The sequence below is a fragment of the Rattus rattus genome, chromosome 10, assembly GCF_011064425.1.
Source record: "Rattus rattus isolate New Zealand chromosome 10, Rrattus_CSIRO_v1, whole genome shotgun sequence".
NCBI classification, from domain to species: Eukaryota; Metazoa; Chordata; class Mammalia; order Rodentia; family Muridae; genus Rattus; species Rattus rattus.
In genome coordinates this window covers 19,956,346-19,969,372 of record NC_046163.1, presented here as the reverse complement: position 1 = coordinate 19,969,372, position 13,027 = coordinate 19,956,346, and the positions used below count along the sequence as shown (strand labels likewise).

General features: G+C 37.6%; 1 protein-coding gene across 1 annotated transcript in view; it reads right to left on the bottom strand.

The window, feature by feature from the left end:
* LOC116911671 (complement factor H-related protein 3-like) overlaps positions 1-13,027 on the bottom strand; it is a 34,127-nt gene that overhangs the window by 13,016 nt on the left and 8,084 nt on the right. The window contains exon 3 of the mRNA XM_032915625.1: positions 269-463. Coding sequence (XP_032771516.1) covers positions 269-463 — 195 coding nt within the window. The remainder of the gene's footprint in view (positions 1-268; positions 464-13,027) is intronic.

The window sequence follows — 13,027 nt, the reverse complement described above, 5'->3', positions numbered from 1 at the left end:
AGCATGCACGTCATTCAAAAATAAAATTAATAACAAACATTTAAGAGAACACATTTCTCTTTTGTTTGTAAAAATAAAATATTCAAGGTATTTCCATAGTCCCTATTGTATGTGTGTATATTTCATGAAGAAACATTTCATGACAGAAACAAGTCATTTTGCTCACAAATTCTTTTGTTGGTCTTATTTTTGCCATGAATAACTTAATTATGTATGTGCTTTCTCTTTAAAAGAATCAACATAGTTAAATACAAAGGCATTGGCTTACTGAGGCATGGGACTTCAGGATCCCACCCATTTGCTGTGCAACGAAGGTAGTCCCAGTATGACTGTGAAGGCGTTGTAAACCCACTGTCACAGTAATAGCTGTACTCCTTTCCTATAGGTACTGGGAAGTAGGGTCTCCGGCTTTCTTCATAATACAGACGTCCATGTTTGAATTGTGGAAAATCACAAGGTTTCACTTGAGAGAAAAAATAATAAAATAAAACAACCATAAAACACTCATATCAGAGATAAAACACTTGATCAGTAGATTACTTTCTGTAAATTAAAAGAACTACATGAGAAAGCCGTGGGCACTGAGGACCAAGAAACAAATTGAATTCAGAAATCTGAGGTATATGAGGAAGTCTTTCTTCTAGAAATGTTACAGATCACCAGTGTTGAGACATAGAGATGCAGCTCCCAGGAAGGATCAAGTAAGGACTGGTGACAGGTGCAAGTAGGGGCTGGAATGCCACCCTTGAGAAGAAAATGTTTTTCTTACTTGGCCTTAAAATATGTTCTGCTGTGTCCTGTTTCTGTGAAAGCAGTTCTCATGCTTTCTTGGTAATGGTGAGTATATTTTGATAATAAGAAGAGGAGTGATTTGTTTTGTGAATATTTTGAGAAGAAACCTTTGTTTAGTCATATTTCTTTGTTTAGTCTTGCCTCAGTTGTTCCTGGTATTGTGGGAATAATGATCTTAGGGTATCTTGCCAAAGTGGAAATTGAGGTAATGCATATTCATATCTATATAAGGATTAATAAAGCTTGCAACTTCATGCAGTTGTTTCTGCCTTTGGTCTGCATCCCCTGTGTCCTGGTTGTTTGCGACCGTACCCAGGGCCCCCAATGCACTAGACACTGACACACCAGCGAAGAAGATTAGAGATATTTCTTAACATCTAATATAATAAGTGTTTCTTTAAATTTGCAATGGAACTGAACTCTACTGTGATTACATTATATTAAACTATACTTGTATATTCATATTGAAGTGCAGTATTGTTCACTGTATTAACAAATTATGTAAAAGTTTTTTTTAATTTTCATCTTAATGTTTTGGAATAAAAAGGTAATACTTATAATATCAGAGGAGAATTAATTTTTCATGAAGAATGGCTCTACTTAAGAGCCCCTAACAATATATATTAAAAGAATTCAAACAAATCTCAACGAGAGTATGAAAGTTCATCCACCTTTCTTATTCATTTCACTTTTTGTTTTCTATAAGATGATTATCAAGAATTTTTGTACACTTGTTACAGTGTTTATAAATTTAAATTTTTTTAGCCTATGTGTACTTCTTTAGCAAATTTGAGAATTGTATTTTTCATAAGACGTCAATAACAAATTAGTTTACTAAGATTTCTCTTTGAGGGCACCAAAATGATACACAATTTAAAGAAGGAATATCATTACTAACACAGTTCTATAGCTCTCATGTGGACACAGGTGAATCTGTCTTTGTTCATTTCATTTACAATTCTTCGAAACTGACCTGATATTCCTGAAAATGTAGGATCAGTGTTGGTGGTTACTACTTAACGCAGCCACACTTCACATCTTACACTTTTCTAGATGTACATCATGGTCCTTCCAACAGTGATGGTCTGTCCATCACTTCTTGATTAAGGCTACTCATAACATTGATTTATATATATATTTATATATATATATATATACTAATTTTTATAACCATTCTAAATAATTACTCAATCAGCTCATTTTTTTATCTAGTCCAGAATATTTTAGGTTTTATTGGCAAATTTCATCCATCTCCAAATTCAAGATGGTAGAAAAACAGTTTGTGAAATCTCTCCTAATGCAGATTCATGATCATCATTTTCTGTATTATTTCACTTGTATATTTATGCTGTATACCCCACTGAACATTAAACCATCTGGCGAAGGAATGAGTAAGTGTATAGGCCTGAGAAGACACACCATACATTTTAAGGAGAAATGTTTTGTGGTAAACTTACAGAGGGATTAATCTTTGTTTTATCTAGAGAATTATCAGAAATTCTACTATGAAGTAACTCAAATTCAGATATATTCAGACCACATTAAGTACTGATATATTTGTACAGATATGCTTTGGGAAACTAACTATAATAAGATATGAGGCACACTTTAGCACACTGATTTCATGTCACAATGGTAAATGTGCTCAAAAGTCGATGGCAAGCGTGTTATAGGGTCTAGGCTGGAGTGTCTATATTCTGTTAGCATGACAAATCGCCAAAACATGGAGCAATCTTCTAAAAAATCATATTTATTGACAATCCAGATCCTCAACATAATCAAATAATGTTTTCTATTCCAGTAAATGTTGATGAAATGATGGTTCTAGTAAAGACGACACTGGAAATAATGCGATGGTGTGCTCAGTATTAAACATCACATTTACAGTCTACCCTTCAGTGTTTAATAACACGTGGATGAAGGACCACAAGGATTCTTAGAGATAAAATATGTGATAGTGACACTGGCTCCTATGTTGGGCTCTATACAGCCAGTGTAATCACAAACTCTCAATAACTACAGATACTTAGATGAGCCAGCACAAGTTTGGGCCATCGTATCTGGAATGTCTGGAGTAAGATCTCAAGGAACCATGGTCCTCATCTCTGAAATATTTCATGGTGAGAAATGCTTGAAAAAGGGGAATCAGTGATTTCAGGTATATACCCACTAGTGACTGAACCAGGTTCCAAAAGTCAGTTTTAATCCAAGTGTTATGTATATGACTTAGGTTAAACTAAATACATCATGTATCAAAACTCAAACTTATGAATTTGGAAAAGGATAGGCAATGATGAGATATTCATCATACAGTTGGAGATATTGAATGAAGTGAGGAAATAGAATTTCTGAAAAAAAAAAGAATTTCTGAATACATTATATACATGTAAGAAATTGTTAATGATCTAAATCAATATTTATTTCATAGTATTTTATAATAAAATATTAAAATATTTTAATATTATAATAACTGTTTATACTTCTCATGTGTATTAATAATATTTTTTAATTTTTTAAAAAAATTTCATATATTTCTCAATATCTCATGTCAGATAGAGGCTAGTTGTACAATGCTGGTTTTGAAGAGGGTGCAAAGTTCAGGAATGTCTGGTCTGGATGAAATAATTAAGTTTTGGGGGCTACCAATTTAAAGGGGTATTGGCATGCTGGCCAATTCCTTTCTACTTATGTTTCCTGGTGGACAGGATGCAATGAGCTTTGCTTTAGAACTTCATATTTGACATGGTGGTCTGCTTGGTCACACGTTTAAAATGATGAGCCATTGAAGTTGACAATGAATTCAGGCTATCAAGTGTAAATAGATTCTTCCTTGTTGTTTACTTCAGTAACATTGACACAAGTATAGAAGGATGACTAAGATGAGATTCTTGATCACTTGCCATTGGTCTCTCTCTCTCCCTCTTCCTCTCCCTCTCCCTCTCCTAACCCCCCTCTATCTATCTATCTATCTATCTATCTATCTATCTATCTATCTATCTTCTTTCTCTCTCTCTCTCTCTCTCTCTCTCTCTCTCTCTCTCTCTCTCTCTTTCTTTCTTCCTTTCAGGGTGTGATATAAGGGTTGTGATACTCAATTATTATGGACTACTAGATAGAAATAAATATAGGTGCAGATAGCCCAAAACCTGAAAAGAAATATTCCAGAAATAAGATACTTTAGACACAAATAACAGTGCAGTGTACGTGTGTGGTGCTGCAAGCTGGGGGTTTTCCCTGAGGATCTCTGCGTGTCAGATATGGGGCTGGTTTGCTGGTTCAGGAGGAAGCAAGAGAGCTCAGGCAGGGAGGTAGGATTGCTTCTGCCTCCTTTGCTGCTGGTTCTGCTCCTTTCTGCCTGCTGCCTCTTTGGTTGCTCCTGCCAGGCTGAGAGAGCAGGAGAATGACTAGCCCACTAGGTGTGCAGGGGAGATCTGGCAGCAGTTTTGGGAGAGCAGATCTCTATCCCAAGTAGTGGTGTGTTACAGCTCTTATGACAGAAGCTCTCAGATGATGGGATAATTCCTGTACACTTTTAATCCTGAACACGATTCTTAAATACAGTTTTTGGATGGGTCAGTGTCTAACAGCAGGTACTTCCTATTAGTTTGGCCCAAGAGCTTGGGAAGACCTCATCTACATATTTGGGGGTATGGTCCTGTTTCTCTGACTGATCTGTCTTGAGCCTATGAGACCTGTGTTCCTGTCCTCACCTGTGGAGGAGGGGTTTGTAGCATTGTTCTACATGACTGGTCTGTCTTAAATTGGTCTGTGGGGAGCTGCAGCTAGTGAGGCCTTGATCTCCTAGGAGAAAGGGAATGTGCCTGCTGTTCCCTTTTGGCCTCTGGGGATTCAACCCTTCTCAACCAGGAATCAGGGTACATCTGCTGCCCCACATATGTATTTACTGAAACCCTACAAAGCAAACTTTCCCAGAGAGAGAAGCTTAATATCTTTTTTTATATCAGTGTTGAACTCAGTATATGAGAAACAGCTATGATGAAAAACATATTGGGTGAGATTGTTTATAGATGAAGTCTAGACCCCTATTGTCTTTCTGATTAAAAACTCTAGTGCAAGTTAGTTGTCATCAACGAATCAATGTAGAGGATTATCTAATAAGGAACTAAGGCCTCATGTGTTCTAGTGAGTGTGCCACATTTGACACAAGGCCTATAGCCTAGCAAAATCTCCTAATGAACAACAGTTAAGACAGTGTCTGACAGCACAACAATGATGTGGACACAGTAGCCAAATCATCTTCAAATATGGCTGACAGAAGTGGGTTGACATCAAAATTTCATTATGAAGCAAATATTTTTGAAGGATATTGGCTACAATGCAAATGAGTAAGTAAAATTGATTCTTATATGACAATATTCTTACCCAATAATATGCTAAATATCTTTGAAAATGTTCATTAATTGAAGAAACCTATATACATATTCATAAATTAGAGTAGAATTAAATTATGAATTATTGTTTTTCTGAGATGTGCTTTTAATATAACTTTATACCCAGACACTGCATGGGAGAGATCTGGACTCTTAGACATGTGAAAAATCCTGACAGCACAGGGAAGACCATTACTTCTGCTCCAAGGAACCTGCCTCTAGCCCTCAGGACACAAGAATCCATGAGAAGTCTGGGATAGGAGACTTCTGGTTGCCACCTGTACCCAGAGCTGACCTGGTCCCACAGCCCTCTGTATACAGATCTCCTGGGTGTAGAATGGGACTCTTCAAAGTGTGACCAATCCTGAGAGCACAGGGGAGACCACCACTTCTGCTCACATTCCTGGCCCCAGAGGAAACTTCTGGGAGCCCTCTGGACACAGGAACCAAGAAGCAGTCTGGGCAAGGATTCTTCCGGTTTATGCCTGTGCCTGGAGCTGACCCTGTGACACAGTTCTCTGTACACAGACCACAGTGGGACAAAGCCTATCTCCAGCAGTGCTGATACACAGGCTTACAGGAGGGTCAAATCACTTTAACAGACAGCAAGAGCAGCTAATGCCAGAATTAATCAGATGATGACAGGCAAGCACAAGAACCTAAGCAACAGAAACCAAGACTACTTGGCATCATCAGAGCCCAGTCCTCCTATCAAACGAAGTACTGGCTATCCTAACACAGCAGAGAAGCAAGATTTAGATTTAAAATCACATCTCATGCTGATGATAGAGGACTTTAAGAAGGACATAAGTGACTCCCTTAAAGAAATACAGGACAACACAGGTAAACAAGTAGAAACCCTTAAGGAGAAAGCACAAAAATGCCTTAAAAATTATAGGAAAACACAACCAAACAGGTGAAGGAATTGAACAAAGTCATCTACGATCTAAAAGTGGAAATAGAATCAATAAAAAAATCACAAAGAAAGAGATCAGAAGTCATAGATACAAGCATCACCAACAGAATACAATGGTTAGAACAGAGATTCTCAGCGGCAAAAGATACCATAGAAAACATTGACACAATTAAATGTCAATCAAAATGTAAAACACAAAAAGGTCCTAACCCAAAACATATTGGAAATTCAGGACCCAGTGAGGATATCAAACCCAAGAATAACAAATATAAAACAGAGTGAAGATTCTAAACTTAAAGGGATAGTAAATATCTTCAACAAAATTATAGAAGAAAACTTCCTTAACCTAAAGAAAGAGATGCCCATTAGACACAAGAAGACTACAAAACACCAACAGATTAGACCAGAAAGGAAAATTGTCCTGTCAAATAATAGTCAAACCACCAAATGGACAAAACTAATTAATGCTAAAAGCAGTAAGGGGAAAAGGTCAAGTAACATATAAAGGCAGACCTATCAGAATTACACCAGACTTCTCACTAGAGACTATGAAAACCAGAAGACCCTAGGCAGATTTCATACAGAACCTAAAAGAACACAAATTCCAGACCAGCCTACTATATCCAGTAAAACTCTCAATTGCCATTGATACAGAAACCAAAATAATCCATGACAAAAACCAAATTTACATAGTATTTTTCTCCAAATCTAACCCTACGAAGGATGATAAACAAAAAACTCCAACAGCAAGAGGGAAACTACACCCTATAAAAAGCCAGAAAGTAATCTTCTTGCAATGGATCCAAAAGAAGAGAGTCATTCAAACATAATTCCACCTTTAACAACAAAAACATCAGGAAACAACAATAACTTTCCTTAATATTGCTGAACATCAATGAACTCAATTCCCCGATGAAAAACATAAGCTAGGGTTGGGGATTTAGCTCAGTGGTAGAGCGCCCTGGGAAGCGCAAGGCCCTGGGTTCGGTCCCCAGCTCCGAAAAAAAAATCAAAAAAAAAAAAAAAAAAAAAAAAAAAACATAAGCTAACAGACTGGTTACATAAAGAGGATACAGCATTTTGCTGCATACAGGAAACACACTTCAGTGAAAAAGGCAGATACTACCTTAGAGTGAAAGGCTAGAAAATAATTTTCCAAGAAAATGGTCTCAAGAAACAAGCTGGAATAGCTATTCTAATATCAGACCAAATCTACTTTCAACCATAATTTATCAAAAATGATAAGGAAAGACACTTCATATTCATCAAAGAAAAAAATCTACCAAGATGAACTCTCAATCCTGAATATCTATGCCCCAAATGCAAGGTCCCCTACATACATAAAAGAAACCTTTCTAAAACTCCAAGCCCACATTGCACCTAACACAATAATAGTGGGAGACTTCCACACCCCATTCTCAACAATGGACAGATGATGGGAACAGATATTAAACAGAGATGCAGTGAAACTATCCAAAGTTATGATCCAAATGCACTTGAGTATCTATAGACCATTTCATCCTAAAACCAAAGAACATACCTTCCTCTAATACCTCAAAGTACTTCTCCAAAAATGACCATATAATTGGTCATAAAAGAGACCTCAACAGCCACAAGAAGACTGGAATAATCCCATGCATCCTATCAGATCACCACGGACCAAGCCTGGTCTTCAATAATGACAGAAATGACAGAAAGCCCACATATACATGGAAGCTGAACAATGCTCTACTCAATTATAAGTTGGTCAAGAAAGAAATTAAAGACTTTTCAGAATTTAATGAAAATGAAGGCACAATATTCTGAAACTTATGTGACACAATGAAAGCAGTGCTAAGAGGAAAACTCATAGCTCCCAGTGCCTCCAAAAAGAAAATAGAGAGAGCATACACTAGCATCTTGACAGTACTCCTAAAAGCTATAGGGCAAAAGAAAAAAATACACCCTAGAGGAGTAGAAGGCAGGAAATAATCAAACTCAGGTCTGAAATCAACCAAGTAGAAACAATAAGAACTATACATAGAATCAGAAAAACCAGGAGCTGGTTCTTTGAGAATATGAACAAGATAGATAAACCCTTAGCCAGACTAAGGAGAGGGCACAGAGTGAATATCCAAATTAACAAAATCAGAAAGAAAAATGGAGACATAACAACAGAAAGAGAGGAAGTTTTAAAAAATCATCATATCATACTACCAAAGCCTATCTTCAGCAAAACTGGAAAATCTGGATGAAATTGACAATATTCTAGAAAAATATCAGGTACCAAAGTTAAGGCAGGATCAGATAAACAACCTAAACAGTCCCATAACTCCTAAAGAAATCAAAGCAGATATTAAATGTCTCCTATCCAAAAACAAAGCCCAGGACCAGATGGGTAAAGTGCAGAATTCTATCAGACCTTCAAAGAGGACCTCATACCAATTCTGTCCAAACTATTCCACAAAATAGAAAGAGAAGGAACCCTTCTAATTCCTTTTATGAAGTCACAATTATGCGTAAACCTAAACCCTACAGTGACCCAACAAATAAGAACTTCAGACCAATTTCCCTTATCAATTTTGAAGCATAAATACTCAATATAATTTTCCCAAACCGAATCCAAGAACACATCAACATGATCATCCATAATAATTAAGTAGGCCTCATCTCAATGATGCAGGGATGGTTCAATATATAGAAGTTCATTAACAACTATATAACTATATCATAACTATATAAATAAACTCAAAAGGAAAATAACACATGATCTTTAGATGCTGAGAAAGCATTTGACAAAATTCAACATACCTTCATCAGTCTAAATGGAGAGAAACTTGAAGGAATCCCACTAAAATCAGGGACTAGACAAGACTGCCCATTCTCTCCCTACCTATTTAATACACTTACTTGATGTCCTTGCCAGAGCAATCAGAGATAAAAAAGAGGTCAAAGGGATACAAATGGGAAAGGAAGAAGTCAAAATATCACTATTTGCACATGATAGGATATTTAAGTGACCCAAAAATTCCACCAGAGAACTATTATGCCTGATAAAGGACTTCAGCAAAGTGGCTGGAAATAAAAATAACTCAAACAAGCCAGTAGCCTTCCTCTACTCAAAGGATAATCGGACTGAGAAAAAGAAGTAGGAAATGAAACCTTTCACAAATTTGCAAATAACATAAAATACCTCGGTGTAACTCTAACCAAGCAAGTGGAAGATGTGTATGACAAGACCTTCTAGTCTCTGAAGAAAGAAATTGAATAAGATCTAAGACGATGGAAAGATCTCCTATGCTCATGGATTGGGATGATTAATATAGTAAAAATGGCCATTTTGTCAAAAGCAATCAACAAATTGAATGCAATCCTCATCAAAATTCCAACTCAAGTTTTCTTCGAATTGTAAAGAAAGGCAATTTGCAAATTCATTTGGAATAACAAAAAAAAAAAAAAAAAAAAAAAAGAAAAAGAAAGAAAACCCAGGATAGCAAAAAGCTATCCTTAATAATAAGAGAACTTCCAGGGCAATCACCAAATTTTACCTCAAGCTGTACTACAGAACAATAGTGATAAAAACTGCACGGTACTGGTACAGAGACAGGCAGGTAGCTCAATGGAATAGAATTGAAGACCCAGAAATGAACCCGCACACCTATGTTCACTTAATCTTTGACAAAGGGGCTAAAATCCTTCTAGTGGAAAAAAGATAGCATTTTCACCAAATGGTGATATTTCAAGTAGAGGTAAGAATGTAGAAGAATGAAAATTGATCTATTCTTATCACCCTGTACAGAGTTAAAGTCCAAGTGGATCAAGGACCTCCACATAAAACCAGATACACTCAAAGTAAGAGAAGAAAATTGGGGAAGATCCTCAAACACATGGACACTGGGGAAAATTTCCTGAACAAAACACCAATGGCTTATGCTCTAAGATCAAGAATTGACCAATAGGACCTTATAGAATTGCAAAGCATCTGTAAGGCAAAGGAAACTGTCATTAGGACAAAACAGCAACCAACAGATTGGGAAAAGATGTTTACCAATCCTAAATCCAATAGAGGGCTAATATCCAATATATACAAAGAATTCAAGAAGTTAGACTCCAGAGAGTCAAATAACCCTATTAAAAATGTGGTACAAAGCTAAACAAAGAAATCTCAGTTGAGGAATATCGAATGGCTGAGAAGTACCTAAAAAAATGTTTAACATCCTTAGTCATTAGGGAAATGTAAATCAAAACAACCCTGAGATTCCACCTCACACCAGTCAGAATGGCTAGGATCAGAATTCAGGCAACAACAGATGCTGGTAAGGATGTGGAGAAAGAGAAACACTCCTCCATTGTTGGTGGGATTGCAAGTTGTTACAATCACTCTAGAAATCATTCTGGAGGTTCCTCAGAATACCACTCCTGGGCATATACCCAGATGATGCTCTAGCATTTAACAAGGACACATGTTCCACTATATTCATAGCAGCCTTATTTATAATACCAAGAAGCTGGAAAGCACCCCGATGTCCTCAAACAGAGGAATGGATACAGAAAATATGCTACATTTGCACAATTGAATACTACTTAGCTATGAAAAACAATGATTTTATCAAGTTCATAGGCAAATGGGTGGAACTAGAAAATATCATCCTGAGAGAGGTAACCCAATTACAAAAATACACACATGGTATGTACTCACTGATATTTGGAAATTAGCCCAAAAGCTCAATTTGGTCAAGGTACAATGCACAGATCACATGAAGCTCTAGAAGAAGGAAGAAGAAAGTGTGGATGCTTCAGTCCTACTTAAAAAAGGGGAAAAAAGGGTTGGGGACTTAGCTCAGTGGTAGAGCGCTGGCCTAGGAAGCACAAGGCCCGGGGTTCGGTCCCCAGCTCCAAAAAAAAAAAAAAAAAAAAAGGGGGGGGGAGGGGGTCAAAATATTCACAGGAAGAGATACGGAGATGAAGTTTGGAGCAGAGATTGAAGAAATGACCATTCAGGGCCAGCCTATACATACAGCCACTAAAACCAGATAATATTGCTAATGTTAATAATTGCATGCTGACGGAAGCCTGATATAGCTGTCTCCTGAGAGAATCTGCTAGAATATAAAAAAAAAATATAGAGGCAAATGCTAGCAGACAGCCAATGAATTGATAATGGGGTCCCCACTGGAGGAGTTAAAGAAACTACTGAAGGAGCTGAAGGGGTTTGCAATCCTATAAGAACAGCAATATCAACCAACCAGAGCTCTCAGGGACTAAATCACCATCTAAAGAGTACACATGGACAGACCCATGGCTCCAGCTGTATATGTAGCACAGGATGTACTTGTTGTACACCAATGAGAGGAGAAGCCCTTGGTCCTGCCAAGGCTCGATGGCCCATTATAGGAGAATGTCAGAACAGGGAGGTGAGTAGTGGTAGGTGAATGGGTGGGGAATATTCTCATACAACAAAGGGGAGGAAGGATGAAATAGAGGCTTATGGACATGAAGCCTGAAAAGGGTGTCTAATCCTGCAGGACAGTCAATGAGTGTGCAGAGAGTACCTGGCAGAGAATGGGGAACAAGAGATACAAAGAAGGATGTTAAGACAAGAGTCTGATCAAGGCGACAATTTTATTTTTTCCCAATGCTGAATTTATACCATAACCGGGGTAACAGAGAGAGGTGGGGAGTGGGAAACATTTATGCAGGCCAAGGACACAGTATTCGTGTGGTTAGCTGATGTCAACAGGATGTTGTTCTTTCAGAAAGGTCACAGGTTTGTCATATCACTAGTCAGCAGGATGTTGGTTTCTCCTAAAGGTTATAGGTCATCACATTGGGCATCTTGATGTCAGATGTATTTCTCAGCAAGGTTACAACTTTATCATATCATTATTCATCCTGACCACCAGATTTGTATTAGTCTTCTGCAGCTGGCTGGGGATTTTCCATGAACCCACTCATACTTAACTCTAACTATACTATTAACATCAATAATGGAGGGTTTTCCTATTAAAAAATGGGGTTCAGAGCTAAACAAAGAATTCACAGCTGAGGAATGCCGAATGGCTGATAAACACCTAAAGAAATGTTCTACATCTTTAGTCATAAGGGAAATGCAAATCAAAACAACCCTGAAATTTCACCTCACACCAGTGAGAATGGTTAAGATCAAAAACTCAGGTGACATCAAATGCTGGCGAGGATGTGGAGAAAGAAGAACACTCCTCCATTGTTGGTGGGATTTCAGACTGGTACAACCATTCTGGAAATCAGTCTGGAGGTTCCTCAGAAAATTGGACATTGAACTGCCTGAGGATCCAGCTATACCTCTTTTGGGCATATACCCAAAAGATGCCCCAACATATAAAAAAGACACGTGCTCCACTATGTTCATAGCAGCCTTATTTATAATAGCCAGAAGCTGGAAAGAACCCAGATGCCCTTCAACAGAGGAATGGATACAGAAATGTGGTATATCTATAAAATGGAATATTACTCAGCTATCAAAAACAATGACTTTATGAAATTCATAGGCAAATGGTTGGAACTGGAAAATATCATCCTGAGTGAGGTAACCCAATCACAGAAAAGCACACATGGTATGCACTCATTGATAAGTGGATATTAGCCCAAATGCTTGAATTACCCTAGATGCCTAGAACACATGAAACTCAAGACAGATGATCAAAATGTGAATGCTTTACTCCTCCTTTAAAAGGGGAACAAGAATACCCCTGGCAGGGAATAGAGAGGCAAAGATTAAAACAGAGACAGAAGGAACACCCTTCTGAGCCTGCCCTACATGTGGCCCATACATATACAGCCACCAATTAGACAAGAAGGATGAAGCAAGGAAGTGCAGGCAGACAGGAGCCTGATGTAGATCTCTCCTGAGAGACACAGCCAGAATACAGCAAATACAGAGGCTAATGCCAGCAGCAAACCACTGAACTGA